The 22,258-nt window shown below is 43.4% G+C and overlaps 1 protein-coding gene across 3 annotated transcripts in view; it reads left to right on the top strand.

Moving 5' to 3' along the window:
- Positions 1-22,258, top strand: part of ESYT3 (extended synaptotagmin 3) — a 38,038-nt gene that overhangs the window by 4,191 nt on the left and 11,589 nt on the right. The window contains exons 1-11 of one of the 3 annotated variants that reach the window (XM_077181682.1): positions 3,330-3,738; positions 9,499-9,540; positions 10,382-10,516; positions 11,013-11,089; positions 15,346-15,412; positions 16,007-16,096; positions 17,109-17,164; positions 19,612-19,732; positions 20,654-20,827; positions 21,353-21,435; positions 21,835-21,883. In XM_077181682.1, the coding sequence (XP_077037797.1) occupies positions 3,481-3,738; positions 9,499-9,540; positions 10,382-10,516; positions 11,013-11,089; positions 15,346-15,412; positions 16,007-16,096; positions 17,109-17,164; positions 19,612-19,732; positions 20,654-20,827; positions 21,353-21,435; positions 21,835-21,883 (1,152 nt within the window). In that variant the 5' untranslated portion in view covers positions 3,330-3,480. Of the gene's footprint in view, positions 1-3,329; positions 3,739-8,107; positions 8,127-9,498; positions 9,541-10,381; positions 10,517-11,012; positions 11,090-15,345; positions 15,413-16,006; positions 16,097-17,108; positions 17,165-19,611; positions 19,733-20,653; positions 20,828-21,352; positions 21,436-21,834; positions 21,884-22,258 lie in introns of those variants that run through there. The other 2 variants (XM_077181685.1, XM_077181684.1) reach the window with 2 other exon arrangements.

The following is a 22,258-nucleotide window of genomic DNA, read 5'->3' as shown; positions in this document are numbered from 1 at the left end:
TTTGCTTGAAGGGGTAAACAGTGCATGGATGGAGAGTATGAAACCAGAGGAAGCTAAACAAAAATGCTTTGTAAAGTGACTGGGAGTGCCAAAAGGGGCAATAGCTTTAATCAGATACAGAAGGTCTTGATACAGAAGTAATTCTGTTAACACAGTGACTAAGGTTTTGGCCTTATGTAAGTGTTTTATATTTTGCTATGGAGGCACAGAAAAAAGACATCCTGCACCTCTAACATTTGTTAGCACTAAAAAGGGAATCTCACAGTGGCCACAAACCCTGAAGCCACAAGAAAGTTAGAAAGTCATCTTAAATAAACCCTTTGATAGCTTGGTATGTGCTTCAGTTGATTCCTCAGGTTAGTTCCTTTGCATGTTCTCTGTAGTTAAAAGCGTTGGCAGTTTTTCATAACTCCCCACCTTTAAAATGGGTTGCCTTAGTTACCATGGCCAGCTTGAGAGACAGCAAATTTAGTACTAATACATTTTCAAATCTCTGCAGTTTCTGTAAAATCTCTGTCATAATCAGCTACAAGATACACTTTTATCATAGTGTCAATAAGCATAGTGGTGATGCCTAATCAAGTTAAATAAGGAGAGAAGATTGTCACAGGCCAGAACAATGGCCTTGGGTCATCACCTTAGTGATTATCCTGTGAATATTAGGTGAAATAGCTTGTGAAGTTCCCCTGTAACTGGAAAAAAGGTTGGCTTCAAGTGGCTCAGATGTCTGGTGCTTGGAAGCAATGTTCTGCAGTCAAGGTCATACTTTCCCCAGGAGGAAGTTGATAAGTCTTAAGTTGTCTTCTTGATTGGTGATTCAGTATTTCCTCTGGCACTTCAGAAAATCAGAGAAACCAATTAGTATGTTAAAGGTTATTTTTTAAAGGGTACTATCCATGATAAACAGAGTTAACAATGGTCTCAAAGGCTGTTGATTTATCTTGGTCTCATCAGCACAGTATTTGGTTTGAAAACCCCTCTCTGTGTAACCTGATGTGATAAAAGTAATTTTTCACCTCTACTCTTTTTATTTTGTTCATCTTTTAAAATTTTCAGTAGGGTGAGCTAAAGTTTGATGAGATTTTATATCACTTGTGTAGTTGTTTAAAGTTCCTAAAACCTCTTTAATTACAGAAAGATACTTTCTCTTCTCAAGCTAAGGAGTTGGCAGTAAAGGAGCAAGCAGTGCCTGAGAAAGTGTGGCTGTTTGCAAGCTCAGGGTCTTAGGGGACAGTGGAGGAAGGAACTTGGAGTTCTGCTTTCATGGAAGCATCTCTTTCTCTAAAGAGCAGCTGTGAGCTGTGCTGCAGGACTGGAAGTGCTCTGGTCATTTGTACAGAGGTAGTGCTTTTATTGTCCTTAAACCTCAGCCTAGGTTGTTGTGATAAGCTGTGTGAAAAATAAGAAACCAAAACTGGGGGTTTATTTATTTATTTATTAAATTTAATTTATTAAATTAGCTGGTATGTATTCCACTGCAGCCCCACTGTTTTTCCTGCTCAATAAACTGACACTTGTTGATGCTTCCAAACTGCATGGCTCTGAGATATGGCTTGAGATAAATGTCTCAAACTCAGTAAGAGTAATAATGTGAAGAAGGAAAACATTGAATCTACCTTTTAGAGCTTCTCCTGGTAGCAAAAGCAACCTTCCAAGTCTTCAAATCACTAAGAGTCCACTTTTTCTTAGAAGCTTCTGTTTTTCTGGAAGATGGGGCTGAATCTATCCTTGTGAAGCCTCACATGGCTGAAATGACTTAATGAATATGTTTGACAAAGCTTTAGATGACAGTGGGGAAAAATAAGCAACAAGTCAGCATCAGCCCTTGGTCACAGTTAGGACAAAACCAGGTGGTTTTGTGCATGTAGATTTATATCCTGACACATGTAATGGTGCAAACTAACCACTGTGGGGTTTTTAATACCTAGTATCAAGAGAGCAGGTACTACTTCAGCTTCTGCCAGTTTTGGACTTTCCTTCACAGCTTTACAAATAGAAATGCCCTCTGGGGTCAGCCCACTGCTCCACTTGCTCCCAGTGGTATTGCTGTTTAAGGAGGGCATGAGCCTGGGCATTTCCTGCAGTCCTTTCCCCCCAGCCTCCACAGCTGTTGTGTCTATGATGTTAGGGAATACATTGATGGGCCCTTTCCTTGAGAATGTACCTAATCCCTTTCTGAACCTCGTGGTACCATCTGTCTTGCAGCCTCTTGCAAGTTCTAGAGATTTACTGCCCACTGTGTACTGAAGTACTTCCTTAAGTGTGTTTTATAATGATTTATCTTTGCAACATCCCCAGGAAGAAGAGCATAGTCATCCTCATTTGACAGTAGGGAAAGATTAGGAGGGTTGTTTCAAAAGCACCTGTTAATAGATGTCTCATGCATGAGTTTCTCTAATATGAGGCATTTGAGTTTTCAGATGCCTGAACTGATTTCTAGCCCAGAGCAGTCATGTGCAATGATTAACAAACAAATGAGGATCACTTGTGGTGTTGTTTGATTTATTGACTGACCCATAATTAAATACTAATTCCATAGCAAAGCAGAGACCAAACTTCATTCTCCCAGTCATGGTCAGCTTCTTTTTCTTGGAGGTTTTTATCTGGCTCATCATTTGTTATCTTGTGCAGCCAGTATCAAAAAGGGGCCACAATAAAAGCTGGCATTATTCACTGATGTTCCAGACTTATCCACTGAACAAAGAGTGGCATTTGCCTGATCCAGGGAAAGCTGCAGTGGAAAACACAGTGTAGATCTGGACAATGACAGTCTGTCTGTTAAGGCATGTATATAAAGGTATAGAATTAATATCACTAGGGTGGAAAGCATCTCAAAGAGTGTCTTTGAGAAAACGTCTTACAAAGAATGGCTGAGGGGGCCGGGCTTACTGAGTCTAAAGGAGATTTAGGGGGGACCTAATTGCTCTCTACAATTACCTGATAGGAGGTTGTAGCGAGGTGGGGATCAGTCTCTTCTACCGTGTCCGCAGTGAGAAGCCTAGAGGACAACGGCCTCAAGATGAGGCACAGAGATTCAGATTACGTGTCAGAAAAAGATTTTCCCTGTGGTCTGGGGGTGAGAGTGCTGGACTGATGGTTGGACTTGTTGATCTCAAAGGTCTCTTCCAACTTTGATCATTCTGTGTTTCAATGATTCCATGATTATCAGTATTTCAGAATCTAAACTCCCACAACATCCCCATCAAAATCACAAGAGGACGAGAAGAAAGTGCCAAGGAAGAAGGAAAACAGAAGTGTCCAGAGCCAACAGGTGGTGCGTGGCTGCACATCCAGCCGTGACGCTGGGTCACAGGGTGTCCGCAGTGCCGCCGGAGGGAGAGCCGAGCGCCCCGGGCTGGCCGGGAGGGCGGCGCGGCGGGGCGGGGCGGCGGCGGGGCCGGCCCGGGCGGGCGGAGGAGCCGCGGCGGCGGCGCGGGGCGAGCGCACTCGGCAGGGGCGACCCCGGCTCGGGCTGTGGCCATGGCCCCGCGCCCCGCCGCGCTGCCGCGGCTGCTGCTCTGCTCCGCGGCGCGGGCGCTGCTGTGGCTCGGGCCCGTGTACCTGGCGGGGTACCTGGGGCTGAGCGGCAGCTGGCTGCTGCTGGCGCTGGCGCTGTGGCTCTGCTGGGGACTCAACCGGCGGGGGAAGCGCGACCGCCTGGCCGCCGCCTTCGCGCTGCTGGAGGACGAGCGGGAGGCGGTGTGCCGGGGCCTGGCCGCCCGGCACCTGCCCGCCTGGGTGAGTGAGGAGCGCGGGGGCTGTCCCGTGGCACCGGCCATGCTGCGCGTCCCGGCGGCTCCGGGCGGTGAGCGGAGACACCCGGAGCGCGGTGTCCCGGAGCGAGCGGCCGAAGGGGTGGCAGCGATGCCGAGCAGTAACGTTTTTGATTTTGAAGTCTTGCTCGGGAAAGCGAGGATTAAACAAGGAGTTGTTTTAGCCCAGGAGATGTGCTGTAAGTGGGTATGTAAAACAGACTGATGTATCGCCAGAGACACCTCCCTTCAAATACATGTTGTTGCATTGCAGGTATTTTGCTGTTGAAGATACTTATTTTAGACTTTGTCATCCAGCAGATTTTCTCCCCTTCAGTGTCATTTGAAAACAAACAAAAATATATAAACATTATATTCTCATCCTGCTAAAAACCCAAATATTTAATTTTAAGGGTCATCTCTGGATGGTACGGAAGGCCAACCCCTGTTTGTTGTTCACATTTGTTTCTAGCCACTCTGCGTTTTAAAGTGAAGAAACTAGAATTTCTGCCTGCCATTTTATTCTGTATCTTGAGTTATTTATTGGGCAGCTGTTGTTGGCTAATGGAAAGGATGATGAGGTGTTTAGATTTTTTTTTTCTTTATCATCATTTACTTAGCATTTAAAAATCTGTCAGGGACTGGTAGGGAAATGCTTTTCTTGTTTAGAGTGTTGCATGGAGGCATTTATAGTCGGCAAACTTTTATATAGCCTACAGCACTTGGCTCTGCTTAATTCTGTGGGAAATGAAGGCAGCTGGCAGTTCTGAGGAGTGAGGCCAGGGTCTCCTGCCAGGGCTAATGCAGCTCCCTGCACATGTTCCCTCCCGCCAGGCACAGAAGTCTGTCTCTGAATGAGGTTTCTGCTTGTTTGTATTGACAGAGCATAAAAAAAACCCAAACAATTCAGGGCATTAATGAATGTGGTGGTGTCAGCTCTTGCCCTGATGCTGTGAGAGCAGTGTTGTGTTTTATCCTCAAGTGCCCTGAATCATTGTAACCAGAAATTGACCCTCTTAGTCACTGTTGAAAAATCAGGCTTGCCCCCACAGTGCACATAAATTCAAAAAGTTTCATTAGGTTTTGTGGCTGAAAGTTTCAGGCTTCATTAGTGTGGGAGCAGGTGGTCCATTATTGATTGCCCTGTACTGGGCCTTCACAAGGCTGCACAGAGAGCACTCTGTGCCCCAACCCAGGAGAGATTTGGGCAAATGGGGAGACTTCAGCAGAGGCCACTGAGATGGTCAGGGGCTGGAGCACCTGGGGCCTGACAATGCTGGGGCTGTTCAGCTTCCTTCAGAAGGGAAGGTTTAAGGGCTATCTCATTTCTATCTCCCACTGCCCACTGCATGTGCTCACAGAGATGGTAGAGTCAGACTCTTTCCAGAGGTCTGATTTGTGAGTTGTGAATTCTTGGCCCTTACTCCTGGAAGGCAGGATGTAGGACCTAATGATAAAGAGCTGCACAGTGTGCTTTTAGTTTTATCTATATTGCCTCTTCCTTTCTTTTTGTGTGTTGGTAACTTTTGTTCATCAGCTGGGTGTTTGCTTCCACACTGCTCTTGTCCTTGATGCTTTTTAACTCCCCAGTTTTAATTTTCCTTCCATCCCCATCCTCTATTTGATCTACTTCTTCCATGTGCCCATCTTGGAGGCTGATTCTCACCTGATGTCTATTCAGTTTATTCTCCGTGGTGTCGTCTTTTTTATCTTTTGTTTTTGCCTTTCAGTGTTCATGGACCTTCAGTTGGGAGCTCTAAAACTCTCTGCTGAGTTCTTCTCTCCTGTCACACAGAGGTGGCAGTAGCAATACAGTTCAAGGGGAGCATGGCTTGCATTTGCAGTGTTGTAATCTTAGGAAAGGTTCTGAAGGTGTGAAATTATGGCAGTGTCTTTGGTTTCATAAATCTTCGTCTCTTCATGTGGTCTGTAATAAAATGAGGGGGATCCATCCAGTGAAGAGTTAAGAGCAATCACTGATTTTGCTGTTGGTTAAAAATTCTTCTCCCTAGGAGGTGGCTTCTTTAAATTGGCTTGGGTTCTGCTCAGTCCTGGTATCAGTTGTTAGGAGATATACAGAATGTAGCCTTTCATTTAGGGGGGATGCTGGGAGGGCTTCCCTAATCTACTCAACCATCTGTTTTGGGGTATTTGCAGGATTGTTTTGCAGCACCAGTTTCTTGGCTGAAACCAGCCAGTGAGTTTGGAATAGACACATTCCTGTGCTAGACAGTGTATGTGGGCAGGCTGTGCTTCCTCAGGAAACCAGGCTGGAAAGCTGCTCATGGCAGGCACAGTCAGATCCATGGCTTGGAGAGTTGAGACCTTCTGACTTTGGCCTTTGCAGCCTTTAGCATGACTTCTGTACAAGCAGGCAGTGCTCAGAGCAGAGGTAGCCAGGCTTCCACCTTCATTCCAGCCCCTGGGCTTGTGGTGACTGCTCTGTGTTGCTTTTGCCACTGGTTATCTGGCTGCACATGGCAGAATCCAAGTATGCTGTGTTTCTTCCTGATGTTAAACTCCTTTTACCAAGCAAAATACTACTGGGTACAGAACTGTCCTTCTAAAATGTTGACTTTTAAGTCCTTGCTCATGCCAAAGCCTTGTTTACACTTCTTTTTTTTTTCCTCTTGTATGAATAGCTAAAAATCCTGACTTTTTGTAAAAAGAAATGAAACAAAACACCAAAATCCCAACAAAACCCAAAACAACCAAACAAGCAAAAACCAAACCAAACCCAGATGGATAGATTGCTGTGTTGTATTTGAACAGAATGGTGCTGTTGTGTCTAACATGGGTTTGTTGTTGCTGTGATCCTTGCTGTGGCTTGCTCCAGGGCAAGGTGGAGTCATGCAGAATTTACACATTTTCTTTACCTGATAGTAATTGCCCCTTACCTAGTGTTTTTGATCTTCAAAGCTCTTTTCAAATGCTAAGTAATTTTTACTGCATTCCTTAAACTTTGGCAAGAAGCATGCCTGCTTTTGTAGATGAGTAAAACTGATTCTGATAGTGGGACTTGCCCAAGGCTACAGGATTAAATCTTACTCTGTGTTAGTATTAATTTTGGCAGCTCTTGGTGTCTGGTTCTGGGATTAGTAGGAAGTGTTTTGGGCTCCTCCTGCCTGTCCTGTACTGATGACAAACTTGGGCAAGACCTTGCTGGCAGGGCTGTCACCAGCAGCAAGGGCCAGAAGTGAGTCTGAAATCCAGAGCACATGGTTCAGAGGTATGGAACTGTAGATGGTGATACATTAAATTCTTGGAGTATATGGTTGGGTCAAGAAGAGAGCTTGGTGGTGTCACTGAGCTGAACTAGCCTTGTGACATGCTAGCTAGCATGTGTGTTATGGGGATACCCCATGGGTAGGAAAGGACTTGCTCAGAGCTTGTGTCTTACTACACAGTGGATAATGCAACACCTGGAGACCGAGCTCTGCTTCCTCACAGAACTGCTCATTTAGTTCATCCCATTGAGTGGAGCTGAACTTTGGTATTGAGAACCCACTGAAATTTGGTGGCCTGTCATAAAGAGCAGAAAGCTGGTTTTCACCAGTCGTGTAATCAGCCAGTTTCTGTGGTGTTCTCTGCAAGAAGAGCCCATTTTGTGTCATCCCAAGAGCCCCTGGTGTCTTTGGTCCCAGCCTTTGAGCTCCAGCAGTGCCGTTCCTTCCATCTGTCAGAGGAAACTGAGGCACCAAATGCCTGGGTGGGACCTGGGTTGCAGACACCTGAATGAGGGGGTGTCAGGTGGGGTGGAAATGTACCTGTACATTTGTGTATAAATGTCTGCTATCACAGCATCTGGGGTGTGACACAGAGCAGTGTGATTCATTGCAGTTGCTTTGGAGGTTTGCTCTGGGCTGTCAGTGGTTTGGGTATGTGTGGCACAAATAATAAATTCAATTTTACTTTTTCTTAAAAGAAAGCAGCCTCATTCTTGTGGTTTTTGCCACTTTCCTGATGCCCCTTTGTGCTGTTTCAAGTCTCTAGGAGCCTTGCCTCTAGTGAATAATCCCAGACAACTGTAATGGTTTATAATGCCCCACATCTCTCCCCTGCACATATGAGCAGTGAGTTTCTCACTGGGAAGGGGTAGCCTAATTGTTGTCCTGTCCTTTCTTTTGGGTCACATCCCTCTCCTGTCTGTAAGGTATTTTGAAGAACAAGCTCACCATGCTGCTTCCATTCCTGCTCTATCCTTCCTACATCTGATCCCAATCTGTGGCTCAAGTGCTGCAGGATGTTGGTGCTTGGCAATTACATGAGAACCCAGGATTTATGTGCCCTGATGGAGAGCCTTTAGTGGAAGATGAAAGGCTGGCAGGTGAAGTGGAGGTCCCCTGATTCACATAATCTGCCTCACTGTAAAATGTAAGCAGCAGATTGTCTGTGTTGATTGTCCCTTCTGGTGCTGAGTTCTTGCTTCATCATGCAAATAGACCTGTGCAGGCTGACATTTCAGGGAACTTCTGTTGTATTATTTAATGGAAAAGTTGCTATTTAGAGCATCAAAAGAAATTTCTTATAAAGAATATGGTAATATTACTTTGGAGTTTTTTAATGAGATCATTTGAAGCATTATTTGAGCAAGGAAATGAGCTCTTCAATCATATATGAAGCTGTACTAAAACCATGCTACTGTCCATTCCATCCAAACATCTCTGAGCACCTCTCTGAAAGCTGATGAACAGTAAGGCTGCCTGAAAGTGTAATTCACAGCTCTTGTAAGAGGAAGTATTGTCCTACCCAATTACTATTATCAGGCTAGATGACAGTCAGATTCTCTTTGTATTCAGGTGCTCTAGTGTCTATTCTGAGAAGCTGCTGCATGTCCTTCCCTTCTGCAGTAACCTGCTACCAGCTTGTAACACCAGCTGCAAATACCATATCCATAGGCTTTAATGTGTGATTGTAGTAAGGTGATTGTAACTCTTCACTCAGCAGCTTCTTGCAGGGGTCTGAGAGATCAGTTACTTGAGACTGGTCTCATACTCAGTTGTCCTGATGGTGATGAAGCAAGTCATTACTTCAGGGAGCTTGTGGGGTTTTGTAATGGACATATACACTTCTTGTGGGCATTTGGTGTGTCCATATTGGAAACATGATGTATAAGTGACTATTTCATTTTAATTTCTCTTTACCATTTTAAAAAGCTCTGAGAAGTGAAAGCACTGGACTGTTACACATGATAGTGTATGCTAACAGACTTGAACTCTTACAGGGCTTCTTTTCCCTGAGGCCATTGGCACCATGTTGGTATTAGTGGAGAAATGCTGCCACAACCAAGACATTGAGTTTCCCAAGCAGGTTCTTGTTTCCCAAAGTGGGGTGTCCTGGTTGAGGAGAGCGAGTACAGGAAACAGGTCCTGCACAGCTCATGGTCAAAAAGGGAAGTAGGTTCTGTTGGCTTCCCAAGGCATGACAAAGAGAAGGATGAGAAATCTAATGCTGCTTTACATCATGAACAGGAAGTGACACTTGCTTTAATCATGTAAATGTGCCCAGAGGCATCCTGATACATCAGTGCACGTGGGTTCTTTTGCCTTTTACTATTCTTTACTTGCTTCTTTGCATTTTACAATTTTTCTAGGAGGTAGTAAATTATAAAGGATGTATGTATGAAGGCAGAGGGATCTCAGCTTACTCTAACAAGTGTTCCACACTCCATGCTATCTTTTGCATGTGTGCAGTGTGCTCAAACAGATGGCACGTGGCACTCACTTTTATTTTTCTTTGCATCCAGGTTCACTTCCCTGATGTTGAACGAGTGGAGTGGCTGAACAAGGTGAGGAGCTCTGAACTCCAGCTGGTGAGGCCACCTGCTCCCATCCAAACTCTGTGGGACAAGTCTGAGAAAGCTATCAAATTACTACTAAATTAGTGTAATTCAATTGTATCAGTGTCTATACTGAAGTATGGAGTCACTTGAGTGTGGGGTTGCCACTGAGGTTGAGAGCCAATGTGATCCTGGTTGATACAAGTTTGATAAATTCAACACTTCATTCTGAGACTAAAAAGAAAAAGTGAGTGTTTGTCTGTATGTATGGATAAATACATGTATATGTTAGTCTTATTATTTTAGCAAACTTAGTGGTATCTCCTCTTATCAGAAAGGTTCCCAGAGAGCACTGAGGTAAATGCTTCCATCAGCAGGTGTGCTCAACCTCTCAAAGCAAAACAGCTGAACTTGCAAATTAGCATCCAGTGGCTATCTTATTTTTTGGTGTTTTCATGGTGGTTTTTTTTTTTTTTAGCAAATTTTCTTTTTTATAAAAAGCTCATCTCAATCCTCTAAATAAACCTAACTCCCGGGAACATTGTGACACTTTAGAGTAATTAGGGATTATTGTACTTAAGAAATTTAACCATGGGCTTCATTGGCGCCTGTGGTAGAAGCAGCCTCCATGGTACTGAAAACTCACCCTTCAGTTCCTGAAACACATTCCAATTCTGAGGAACAGAGATGGATCCTTCCATAAGGATGACTTAAGTGCACAAAGTTGACTTGGTATTTTAAAAGGACAGATATTAATAGCCAGGGTTCTGCAATGGGTGTGTCCGTTTCTCAGCAAAAGGTGTCTTACTCAAAGCATCTTCAGTGTGTTCCTGCTTTCACCCTTCTTTAGGTCCTTGTACAGGCTTGGCCATACTTCGGAACAATCATGGAAAAAACATTTAAAGAAGTTCTTGAGCCAAAAATCAGAGCAAAGAGTGTACATCTGAAAACATGCACCTTTACCAAGATCCACTTTGGCGAGAAGGTAGTGGGAATCTTTTGTAACTCTTGTGGTTCACTCTTTTCTGAAAAGTTCAGATGTAAAGGAAATGAGATGTTCAGCTCTGTAATAGCTTTGCTTCCTGCTCATGTTGACTTGAGTATCTTCACCATGAAGGAAGGATCATACAAGGAAAGATACACATCTCTTCCCACTTGCTATCAGTATCCTGGGGCTGCAGATAGAAAAAAAGGACCATATCCATATTTATTTCTGTTGTACCCTTGCAGCAGGAGTTTTCAGTGGTCTCTAAGGCTTGCAGGATGGCCTAGGGGGTACTTATAACTAGCCCTGTGTTTGAGGACTGTCAAGGCCATTCTGTCTTAAAAGAAAAAAAAAGCTGGCGTGGTATATTCATATTTTACATGCAAAGTATTTAATTAATGCTTCTGTACTCAAATTTATCAGTGAGTAGGACTTTTCACTTGTGCTTAGCTTGATAGATGTTGACTATGTTGTATCTTGTTTGTCTCTATTCCAGTGCCCTAGAATTAATGGAATAAAAGCCTACACCAAAGAAATTGATAGAAGACAAGTTACCCTGGACCTGCAGATCTGGTAACATTGCATCATTGATTATGTTGATGGTTCTTAACTTACTGCCTGTGTATGTATCATGCTGGACTGGGCAAGGTGTACTAAGATTAGCCTAGAATGAAGTGAGATAATCTGTCTCCCAGCTGGATGTCCTCAGTGGTTACAGAAGTGAAATGTGCAGCAGCCTCTAGACCAGAAATGACCTGCACACCTCCTCTGGCCCATCATGACTGCCGTGGATATAAGAATGTGTCCCTTGGCTTTGCCATTGATGGCAGTGAGAACCCAAGTTTTCAAACTGTGCTTCCTCTTCTCAGGAAAGCTCTCAGGTCTGGAGATGCTCGGTCTGTCTTGCCCACTGTGGTTTCTCATTAGTCCAACCTCTCCAGTTCTTCCAGAACTACTTGTACTATTTATTTTTTAATTCCTTCCTCTAGATTAATCCTCTGTTTTAGTCATTTGTTCTATGTGCCATCCAACACATTTGCTTTTTTGATTACAGCTATTCTCTGAGCAGAATACTGCCTCTAGCTCTATTAACAACAACAACAACAAAATTGGATAAAACATTTAATACCTCCCAGGGTGTTTTGAATGAGCTTGTATGTTTTGTTAACATCAGAGCCATTGCAGAGCTAAACTCTCTCCTGGTTTAGCCCTGGAGAAGGGAATTGCTGGGGGAATTACCACTTGCATGCTGCTGTAGCTCTGTAAGTTTAGTGGGTGACTGAGCTGCCTAATATAAATTGGCTTTTCATGGTAGTGCCAGGAAAAAGCTGTGAAATTATGGACTGTCTTGGCAACAGCACAGAGCTCCTCAGAACTGTGCCTGCTGCTCACCATGGCAGTGGCATGGCAGCATCCCCAGCCCTGGCAGAGCATCATCACTCCCTGTAAAATCACATGCTTGAATTTCAGCCAGATGTTTCAGTGCTGTTGTTGTAATACCCAGGTCAGTGTTAGGGCCTTTGGCAAATCATTCATACTTTCCATGTTGAGATTGAGAGATCTGATGCCTTTTAAGCCTTGCAGAAGGTTGCTGCTGTTCTCTGCTAAACTGCTTCTCCCACATGCTTGTTTTCACTGTCTTTTGCTAATCCTCTGCAGAGGGATTCCCCCACCTCTGCATTCCAGTCCCTCTGGCAGACCCATCAACATCTCCAAACTGGCCAAGCACTTCTGTTCCTCATGCTGATGCTGATAACCCAACCTGAGCTGGTGCCATCTGATAACCCCAGTATTTTCTGTATTCACACAGGAGTGTGGGGTTTGCCTTGCCTCTCTGGTGGGGGTCTCTTCTCTAGGGCTGCATTAAGGCCTCAGCTTCACTTGTGTTCATATGTTAACATCAGTGTCTGCAACTAAGCTGTGTTGTGCATCCTGCAGTGTCTGCAGGAGATTGTGTGTTGCTATCAGAAACAGGGAGAGGCAAATCTGTGATTGGTGCTATTATTTACCTGCCTTTTTCTGGATTGCCAATAAAACAGGTTTTATGGCTACTTAGAGGAGATGGAGTTGAGTTGCCTAGTGTGAGGCTGTCCTTCACTCTACCTCCTGGTCACTGTGCTGTTGAGGTTTAAATGACTGATCTGTTTACAGGGCTGTGTGCTGGCATCACAGCACTGGAGAGGAGAGTGAAGTGCTGTGGGTGCCTGTGGGTTGCACTGCGCAGTGCTGGCACCACAATGACTCTTGGGTTAGGTTTCAGTGCTCTGTAAATGCTTCGTGCTTTCAGTCTCTCAATAGTACAGGAGGATAGCTTTTTTTCCCTCCAGTTTTATCAAGAAGGCAACTAGTTGTTGAAGCCCAGAGTCTTTGATTTGACATGGAGAAAATACAGGAAGAGGGTAGGAGTAGAAAAAACCTTTCCTTCTTACCCTTCCTTTGTAGTCTGTACGGAGCCATTTGTGTAGTTTATTAGCCACTCATAGACATGTGATCCATGAAGGGCTTTGTTTCACCTTGTGCTCCTGATCTCACCAATAACCCTGAGTGCTGTAGTTCAGTTCTATGGTCTATGTAAAGAGGAGCTTCCTTTCCTCTGTGTTAAGTTTGTAGTATCACAAATAGCATCCTTTGCTTTGGGAAGTGTGAAAAATAGCACTTAGAGGTCTCTTATTTGTATGGGCTGTAGTTGTCTTTGAGGAGGCTGGGCCAAAGGGGGCTTTCAGCATGGGGGCCATGAGAAGATGGGGCCCCTGGGCAGTTACTTTACAGGCAGGGAATTGCCTGGGCTTTTTCTGAAGGGAGGTGCAGAGATCCAGGTTAGTTAAACTTGCCAGCTCTGGTAGCAGCCCTGCCTTCAGCTAGTGGATTGCCTTTTATCATAAACACTGGGCCCAGCTTTTCCAGCCAAGTACAGAACAGACACAGATACTTGCACTTGAAAAAGGTTCTCATCCACAGCACAGGCATATCTGCATCACCTTGTGCAGCAGGTGATGCAGGAGAGAAACAGGTGATTCTTCCACCCTCCACAGGTGGGTAGAGCACAGTCCTGTGTAGGGTGGAGGGGCTCAGCCTTCTAAGTGCCAAAGCTTGAGTTTGGCTCAGGTGTGCTCCAGGGCAGGATAGCAGAGAGCACAGCAAGGTTATGCTGCACAGAGGAGCAGATGGAAGCACGAGCAGCTGGGACTGGAAATGAGGAATAACTAATGAACAAAGAGTTCATCCTTTCTAACAAGCACCCTGGCAGGGGGGTGATACCTGTATGAGGCAGACAGAAGGCTAATTTAAGGCTCAGGCTCTGATAAGATTTCTCTGACATGTTTACTGGAGAAAAGAGACATCTAGAACTGAGTGGGAAAAGTTTTTGACTGTGTGGAAAGGTAGAAAGGCTGTAAAACACCACAGCTCTTACTTGTGTTGTGTTAGACATTTGCAAAAGCTGAATTAAATCCTCTTGGATTAATTACTGCAAATTAAGGAACTAATTTTGGCTCCTCATTTAGAATTTTATTGTAACAATGCTCTATTAGCACACAGTGTAATGACCTGTAAGATAATGTCAAAATTGTAGAAGTTAACAAACATAAAATAAGTTTAATTATGTCACTAGCTTTTAAGAAAGATTGTATTAATTTTGGCATGGTTTATGAGGTTGGAAATAAGAAATGAAAATGCTCTAACATGAAAGGCTTTATTCTATGTGTTATGAGCTCCTGAAATTCTGCTAGGTGACTACCTGTAAACAAATATACAAAGAAATTTGCTTGCAAAAGTGGAGGCAAATTCACAGGGTTGCGAAGTCTTGGCAGGTTTTTTGGGGTGAGAGGGAATCTGTCTATATGCAAATTACAGTTTGAATTTGTGGCAACTGCAGCACTATTTGCCCATATACATATGATCAGAGCAGAACTCCTGCCCTTTTCCTTTGATTATGGAGTGAAGTTATGCATGCAGGCAGCAAGCACAGCACATTCACTGCTGCAGCACCTTTACACCCTGCTTTACCTGCAGGGTGTTTGTGTGTCTGCAGCCAGAGCTATTTCTCAGGGGGCTGAAAGGGAACTTGGTAGCTCCCTTCAATTGTTTTCTGCCAGAAGCATCAACAGACCTGCGAGGTTCTGCTCCCTGGGGTGTGGCTATTGGTTTCTGCATAAGGTGATGTTTGTACTTTAATAAAAGTCTAAGGTGCTTTCCAAATTGCCAAAGTACCGCATCCAGCATTTGCTTTATTTAATGCCTGATGTTCTCCATGGCAACTGACCAAAATCTGATCTAAGTAGTTGTCTTTGAATTCAGCCTCAAGGAAACCAGGTTATTTTTAGAGATAAATTTGTCCTTCAAGTGGGTTTTTGGGTTGTGGGCATGGGTGATCTATGGGCTTTTTGGGTGTGGGCAAGGTGGGAACCCCATAAGTAATGGCAGGATGCCTCTGCACCAGCCTGGGAGCTGTGTCACCAGGGTGTGGGGTGGGATCAGGCTCTTGGCAGAGAAGGGAGCAAGAGAGCAATGGCTCTGACCTTGAACTTTGAGTGAGCATCTTGGTCCCCTTCTTGGAGCAAGCTTGCTCCAGCCAACCCCCAGTCTTAAGAATGGAAGAGTAACCTGGAAATACAGATGTTGCTTCAATGTTTTACAGGTCCATCAATATCCCAGCTGACTGCAAGATCTGACCTTTGTTCAACTTCCCTTTTTCAGTCACTTGAAAATCCATCTCTGCCTCTGGGTTCATGTTGTCAATCCTTAAACTGATTTAATTTATTCTCTGTACAGCCCCAAATTTCTCATGGGACTATTACAAACTGTGGAATAATGTGAGAATTTTCTTTCAGTTACATAGGGGACTGTGAGATTCACATGGACATATCGAAATTTAATCTTGGCGTGAAAGGTGTACAGGTGCGTGCAGTGCTAACATTGTCTGTTCAAGGCTGTGTGGGGTAGGAGGTAGCACCTCCCAGTGGGGAGGTCATGACAACTGGGAAACCAGCAACTGTCAGGCTTGGAATGATTGGCTTTACCTCCTTGTTCTTGGCTGGAGAAATAAGGCCTTCCATGGAAAGCACCTAAATGTCACTTCCAAGCTTCATACAATGACTCTTAAACAGGGTCGATGCTGGAGCATTGAGTATGTGTGGGCCAGCAGCTGCCACTGGAGTTCAGAGGAGCTCAGAGTGTTGGTAGAGAACTTCAGAAGAGTGATGATGTTCATAAACTGGTGTAGATTAAACCAAGAACCTGTTCTTGGAATGTTGAAAGCTATAGACAAATGGCTCCATTGTACGGCAGGATTGCAGAGAGACTCCACAAACACAGAAGGCATTGCCTGACATCAGTAGCAATGGTTTGGGGGGAAAGTTTTTTGTCATAAAATTCTAAAGAAAATTACTTCAAGTAGAATTTCTAAAATTATCTCCATCACTGAAAAGCTCACAGTTTTGAAGCTGCACCATGAGAATACCTTAACCCTGAGCTTTCCTGTTCTGTTTGCAGCTGTATGGGACGTTGCGGGTGATCCTGGAACCCCTCCTGACCGATGCTCCCTTTGTTGGAGCAGTGACCTTGTTTTTCATGCAGAAACCGGTGAGTCAGGAGTGAGCTGCTCTCTGCAGACTTCTTGGTCTTTAGTGAGTGACACGAGCTGGCCATCACTGATAACCCAAACTGCATAACTGTGAATACCTCACAGTTCAGGTGCTTAAATGACAAATTCCTAATTGTTCAGTGTCCCTCTTGAATTCTGGGAGGATGTGAATTAATTCACTCTATACTTTTGTAGTAGTGCCTAAATAGTTACTCGCTTCACTCTAAGAATGGGAGGATTGTCTTATGGTGGCAGCACAGGAGCTGTTTCTGCAAGGTTTCTGGCTGCTCTACCTTCCCATTCACAGATTTTAAATGCAGTCATTTTGGAGACCATTCATGGTTGCCTTTTGAAAGCTTGCCTGTTTAAGGTTGTGTCCCTCATACTCAACTGCGGTTTAATAAAATATGAGAAACCTTCTAGTCTTGTAAGAAGCAGTTATCTTACAGCACACAGCTTTGCTTGTGGTTGAATTATGCTCTGCTTGAGTTCATGAAAGTCATACATTTTTGATCTTGAATGAGGTGTTTTTGTGTTTAGATGTAGCAGCATTATTTTAGCACATGAAAGAACCTCTTTTTTTTATTGTATGAATAAGAATACAGACTCCTGAAACCTGTGGTATTTGTAAATCCCTCTGCCTCAGGGCATAGGCCAACCCCTAAAGTGAAAGGATGAGAAAACAACTTCAAAGTCTTAATAGAGTTGCTGAATTTCCTTTATGACCCCAGGGTATCTGCCAGTGGCCATTGCTAAGGGCTGAATGCTGACTTTCCTTCTTCTTGCAGATTGAGTTCCAGTGATACCCTCAATTCAGGATGGCAAATAAAATAGATAAGGGAATTGATACCAGCTGTTGATTCTAATGTACAGATGCAATTGGTGGTGCAGGTTTTCCTTCCTTTAGATATCTTACTTTGTTCTAGAAGCATTTCCCTTTTAAATTCTACATTTATTTTAAAATAAATGTTAATAGACCTGTATAATATTTTCTCCCCAATCTTGTTGTAGCATTTGGAAATCAACTGGGCAGGCATGAGCAACCTTCTGGATGTCCCAGGAATTAAGTGAGTGTCTACTTTGCTTTACTTTATTCTTTGAAAAAATTTTGGAAGTTGGGATGTAGTTCTTGAGTAACCAAAGCTGTTGTTGAGAGCATTGTGTGCAAGATGTTGTGTCTGTTCATCCCATTGTATCTGGCTGTGGCAAAACCTGAGAAGGGTTCTTTTCACATTCTGTCAAAACTGTTTCAATCACTTCATTACATTTAGGATGGAAATAGTAAATCCCCCAAACAACAACGACTTAAACTAAAAAATAAGCCTTTCTGTTTCCCATGTGCTAGTTATTTGCAAAAGTAGGTTTAGACTGGCAGACTGCTTTTTTTTATTTACAGTGAAGTGTAAAAAGGCAAGGTATCACAGAGCTGCACTCCCTCTGAAAAACTCAAGTACAATCTATGGTAAAGAGAACTGCACCAGATTTATAGGGAGAAAGGTTTTCTTTCTATGTAATCTGCTCACCCTTTAGGTGTAGCTCTTCTCCAGTGCCTCTTGGGTTAGTATTACATACATAAAACTTGCACAGCAAGGATGAAAATCTTAGTGGGTTTCAGTATTGTTACAAACTGCTTCACCAGATTAGGGATTCAGTTTGTTCTTTAGTGTAAGGAGAAAATTCTGTTGCACAAGAGGAAAATACATGAGGTTACACCGCCATTGCCTTTGTCCCTTTCAGAAGTATCTGTTCCTCTCTGCTCCCCTGCAGCTCATGGTTTGCAGACTCAGGAAGAGTCTGGCCACTTTAGGTGCCAGTTTATGTGTTAAAGATCCTCTGAAGGCTTTTGATGTTGAATGAGAAGAAGTTTCCTTTTTCTCTTAATTTGAGGCCTGAGTGGCCTTTTGCCCGGAAGTTTAGCCTGAGAGCTCTAGTTTTTATCAGGGGAATTAATCTGTTCTTTTCTAACTTGGCTTCCCTAATCCTTGCAGGGAGAAGGCCTGTAGGTGTTCCAGCCTACAGCCTCTCATATAATTAAGTGCAAATTTGGTGTCCTAAATTTTTACTGCCTGGTTCTCCCACAGGGATTTGCACACAGAAACCTTTGCTTGTTCCTCAGCAGTGCAATGAAAGCTGGGAGCAAAACATGCCTGACCATGAATGGGCTGAAGTACAGGTTGAACAAGAGCCCTCCCTGTCAAATGAATTTGGCTCACTTAAGATAGCAAAGAAACTGGATGCAGTCATCTGTCCTCACATACAAGCTGTGTTTAGTTGGGTGTACCCTGAGACTTGGGAGAGGGGACAATTCTGTGACATTCCTGTGGGTTTTTTTTTTACAGGAAAGCCAAGAGCCTGACCAAGGTTCCTGGTTTACCATTTGGAGTAGAAGACTTCCCTTATGTTCTTTATGTGTGAATCCAGCCTCCTCTGTGAATTGGGTCAATTTAGTTACACAGTCATACCCTTATAAGCACTAGATCTACCAAGAGGATGAATATTTCAGATAATTGGTGCTCCTGGGTTTTCCTCTTAATATTGTTTTTTGCTTATGCCAGGTTGTAGTGGTGTGTTGAAATCCTCTCATTAATCACCTGGAGAGTACTTGGACATCTCTGATAACCATATACTTCTTGTACCTGCTGTACAAAAAGAGCAGTTGTAAATCAAAGATTTGAACTGAAATGCTAAAAATATGCAAGTTGTAATTAGGCTGCAAAGTTCCTTGAACTCCAAGATAGTGCCCTCAATTCAGCCAATGTGATCTCCAGTTACTTCAGAATAAATTTTTCTTCTTAGTGCAAATTCTGCCAAGATCCAGAACCTCATCTGAGAAATGAGCTTGGGTTGTTGGTTTTTGGGTTTTTTTTAATGTGTCTGTCTGCTTCAATTTTGTGAAAAGGTCTCAGCAGGTCGCCAAGGCAGCAGTGTGTGCTGTGGCCATTTCTAAGTCTAAAAAAAAACTAGCTCAAGGCCTTGAGCCCCTTGTTAAATGCTGAAACCTCCTGATTCCCTTCTCCCTATGTCCATCTCTGGTGTTATTCCTAAGGAAACCCAGAAGACACTTGAGTTTGACATGTTTGGGTGTGTGCATGAAGATTTCACACAGCCTGAGCTCCCATTCATCATTTACAAAGATGAGCCAAATTCACACCCTGCAACAGGGATGCTCCTACTGCAAACCTTCACCACTAAATTGGAGTTGAATGGCCACTCTGCAGCTCTTTCATACAATCATAAACTTTGGAAAAGATCTTTATAGATCACCAAGTCCAGTCATTAACCCAATACTGCCAAGCCCATCACTGAGCTATGTGCCTAAGCACTTTTACAGGTCTTTTAAATGCTTCCAGAGATGGTGACTCAACCATTTCCCTGGTTGTCCTGTTCTAATTCTTGAGAATACTTTAGGGAGAGCTAGGCCACACCAGTCACTTTGCAATGCTCATTTTTTCTACTGTCCCTCACTTTCCCTCCTGAGTTGTGACTGATTGTTGCCATTTTCCCCCACCTGCAGTGTAATGTCAGACTCATTAATTCAAGACTTCATTGCTGCACGGCTGGTTCTACCCAACAGAATCACAGTGCCTCTGAAAAAGAACATGAACATTGCCCACTTGAGGTTCCCTGTCCCACAGGTGAGTTGTTTTTTCAGTGACATAGTGTTTATCTACCTGAGTGATGCATCCAAGCTTAGTGTCTTTGGATGCTGCATCAGCTCTTTCAACCTGAGTTGTGGGCTTTCAGTAGGTAGTATTCCAGAAATATAAAAGCAGTGTTGGATAATAATTTGGGAGGGAGAGACATGGGCACTGGGAGTTCCTACCTTCTCTGCATGTCATAAGGAGTCTGTTTGTACTCTGAGCTCATTTACCAATTAAACCTTTACTCTGTAACTGCAGATCTGTGGTACATGCAAATGAGAGGAAAAATACATAAGCAGTGAGTGTCATGCTATTTGATATTTTTACTAATGCTATGAAGAGTTGAAAATAGGGAACTTGGAAGATCACATATTGTTACAAAAAAAATTTCCTAAATTCTCAACATATCCAGGTCTTCAATGTCCTTCATCCATCAGATACCTAATACTATAGAGGATAAATATAAATGAGTGACAAAGGCACGCTCACTGTTGCAAACTTGCATCACTAAATTGAAGTGGAATGGCTCCTGTGCAATAAAATAAGAACCTGCCAGTGAGTGCTTAGTTCCTCCTTCAGTCAGTGGGAGTTGATCTTTACACTTGATTTGACTGTGGCTGTAATGCTGTGTGCATATGTATATTTCTGATTTAAAAATAAATATTTCCTATACAGTTATCTAGATTGAATTTTACATCTCTTTAAGGGGGCTTTTTTTTTCCCTCTAGGCAAATGGTGGAAGAAGTGCTTTATTACAGCTGTCATTGAAAATGTACTGCATCAAACTACGTGTCTTTGCAGAACTGTCATGGTGACTACCCTTGCTGCCTGAAATAAACAGTTTTAGGAGGCAGCATATTATAATTATCCAAAGATTGCATTTTCATGACCAATTCTGTATCTTATTTTATCCAGGGAGTAATAAGGGTTCATCTCTTAGAAGCTGAAAACCTTGTCCAGAAAGACAATTTCCTTGGTGCCATCAGGGGGAAGTCTGATCCGTACGCTCTCCTCCGCGTTGGCACCGTGCAGTATCGAAGCAAGACAGTCTCCAGGGATCTTAATCCCATTTGGAATGAGACATTTGAGGTACTGAACCTTTCATCTTTCCATCTCTAGGATACACGGCCATTTACATCCCTGTGCTTGCAGGACCTTCTCTTAGCTGACTGCACAGGGCAGGTGGACTTCCTTGTTTCTTGGTTGAGGCATTTGTGTCCCTTAACCAAGTTCAAATTTACATTGTAAACTTGAAATGTCCTTCAGGTTGATCTGATTTACATGTGTGGGTTTTTGGAGGAGGTGCAAAGCACTGCTTTAAATACCAATCAATGCATCAGTCTGTGCAGCTGCAGGCTGCTCTAGCATTAATTCCTCTCTGCTTATTAGGGATACCAGTTTGAGGGGTTTAACTTGTAGGTGAAAAACAAGCAATGTGAAGCATTTTCACCTATAATCAATTGTATTTATTATGCATTTAACCGTAAGAAAGATCAGGGAATGTCCTTAATGTGTTCGAGAGTTGTCAAGTGTTATGTTCTTGTCCACTGCCTGAGCCTGAATATGTGTATGTGAATGCTTTTTATTTTTAATCAATACCTCTTTCTCCTCCAGTTTGTTGTTCATGAAGTGCCTGGTCAGGACTTAGAAGTGGATTTGTACGATGAAGATCCAGATAAAGATGACTTTATGGGCAGGTAAATTAGCAAGACCTTTGATCAGGGTCCAGTAGCCTCTGCTGTGGGACACCTGAATTACTCATACTGGAAATGTCATACTGTTGGAAGACAATCCCTTTGCCCAGATATTAACACCACATAATTAGTTCCTGGTGCAACTAATGTTGGACAAGGTTACATCCTGCAAGGAATCCTGGGAAGCCATTAGAAGTAATAGTTACTTGAGATTTACTTCAAGTTTATTTTAGTTTTGGAAATATTTCAAGGGGGAGACTTCAGGAGTATAAGTGTGTTCCTGCACACACGTACACAGGTAATGTGGAGTAGTTATTTGGAACAGACTTGACAGTGGGCTTTTTTGGTGGTTTATGCTGCATGCCTCAATGTACCTTGAAATGTTTGCTTTTTGCCTTTCAGCTTGCTGATAAGCCTAGTGGATGTAATGAATGACAGAACTGTTGATGAGGTAAAGATCTCAGCTTATTTCTAAATATGGCTGGTGGTGCATGCCTACATGCACTCATTTGTGCTTCTCCTCTGCTACTACAGTGTTTCTTTGTACTTAATGCTTCCTTGCACACTTGCACTGTGGTATTTTCACAGAAAAAATAATACCAAAGTAGCCATGACAATAATTTTTATGACCAGGCTGGTAACCCCAGAGAGCCCTGAGCCAGCAGTGGGGTATCTTGTTGATACCTTGTGTCCTGTGTGTACCAAATGTTTTGTACAAAGCTGCAGATAAAGTTTGGTGAAGCAGCCTGTTTGCTGAGGGAAGAAATGATCTGACCCTACTGTGGTTCATCCTGCAACCCAGCACTCTACAAACAATGCCAGGGTG

This window comes from Agelaius phoeniceus, chromosome 7 (genome assembly GCF_051311805.1).
Source record: "Agelaius phoeniceus isolate bAgePho1 chromosome 7, bAgePho1.hap1, whole genome shotgun sequence".
NCBI lineage: Eukaryota > Metazoa > Chordata > Aves > Passeriformes > Icteridae > Agelaius > Agelaius phoeniceus.
Note: the sequence above shows the minus strand (reverse complement) of the source record. Positions and strands in the feature narration are given on the sequence as shown.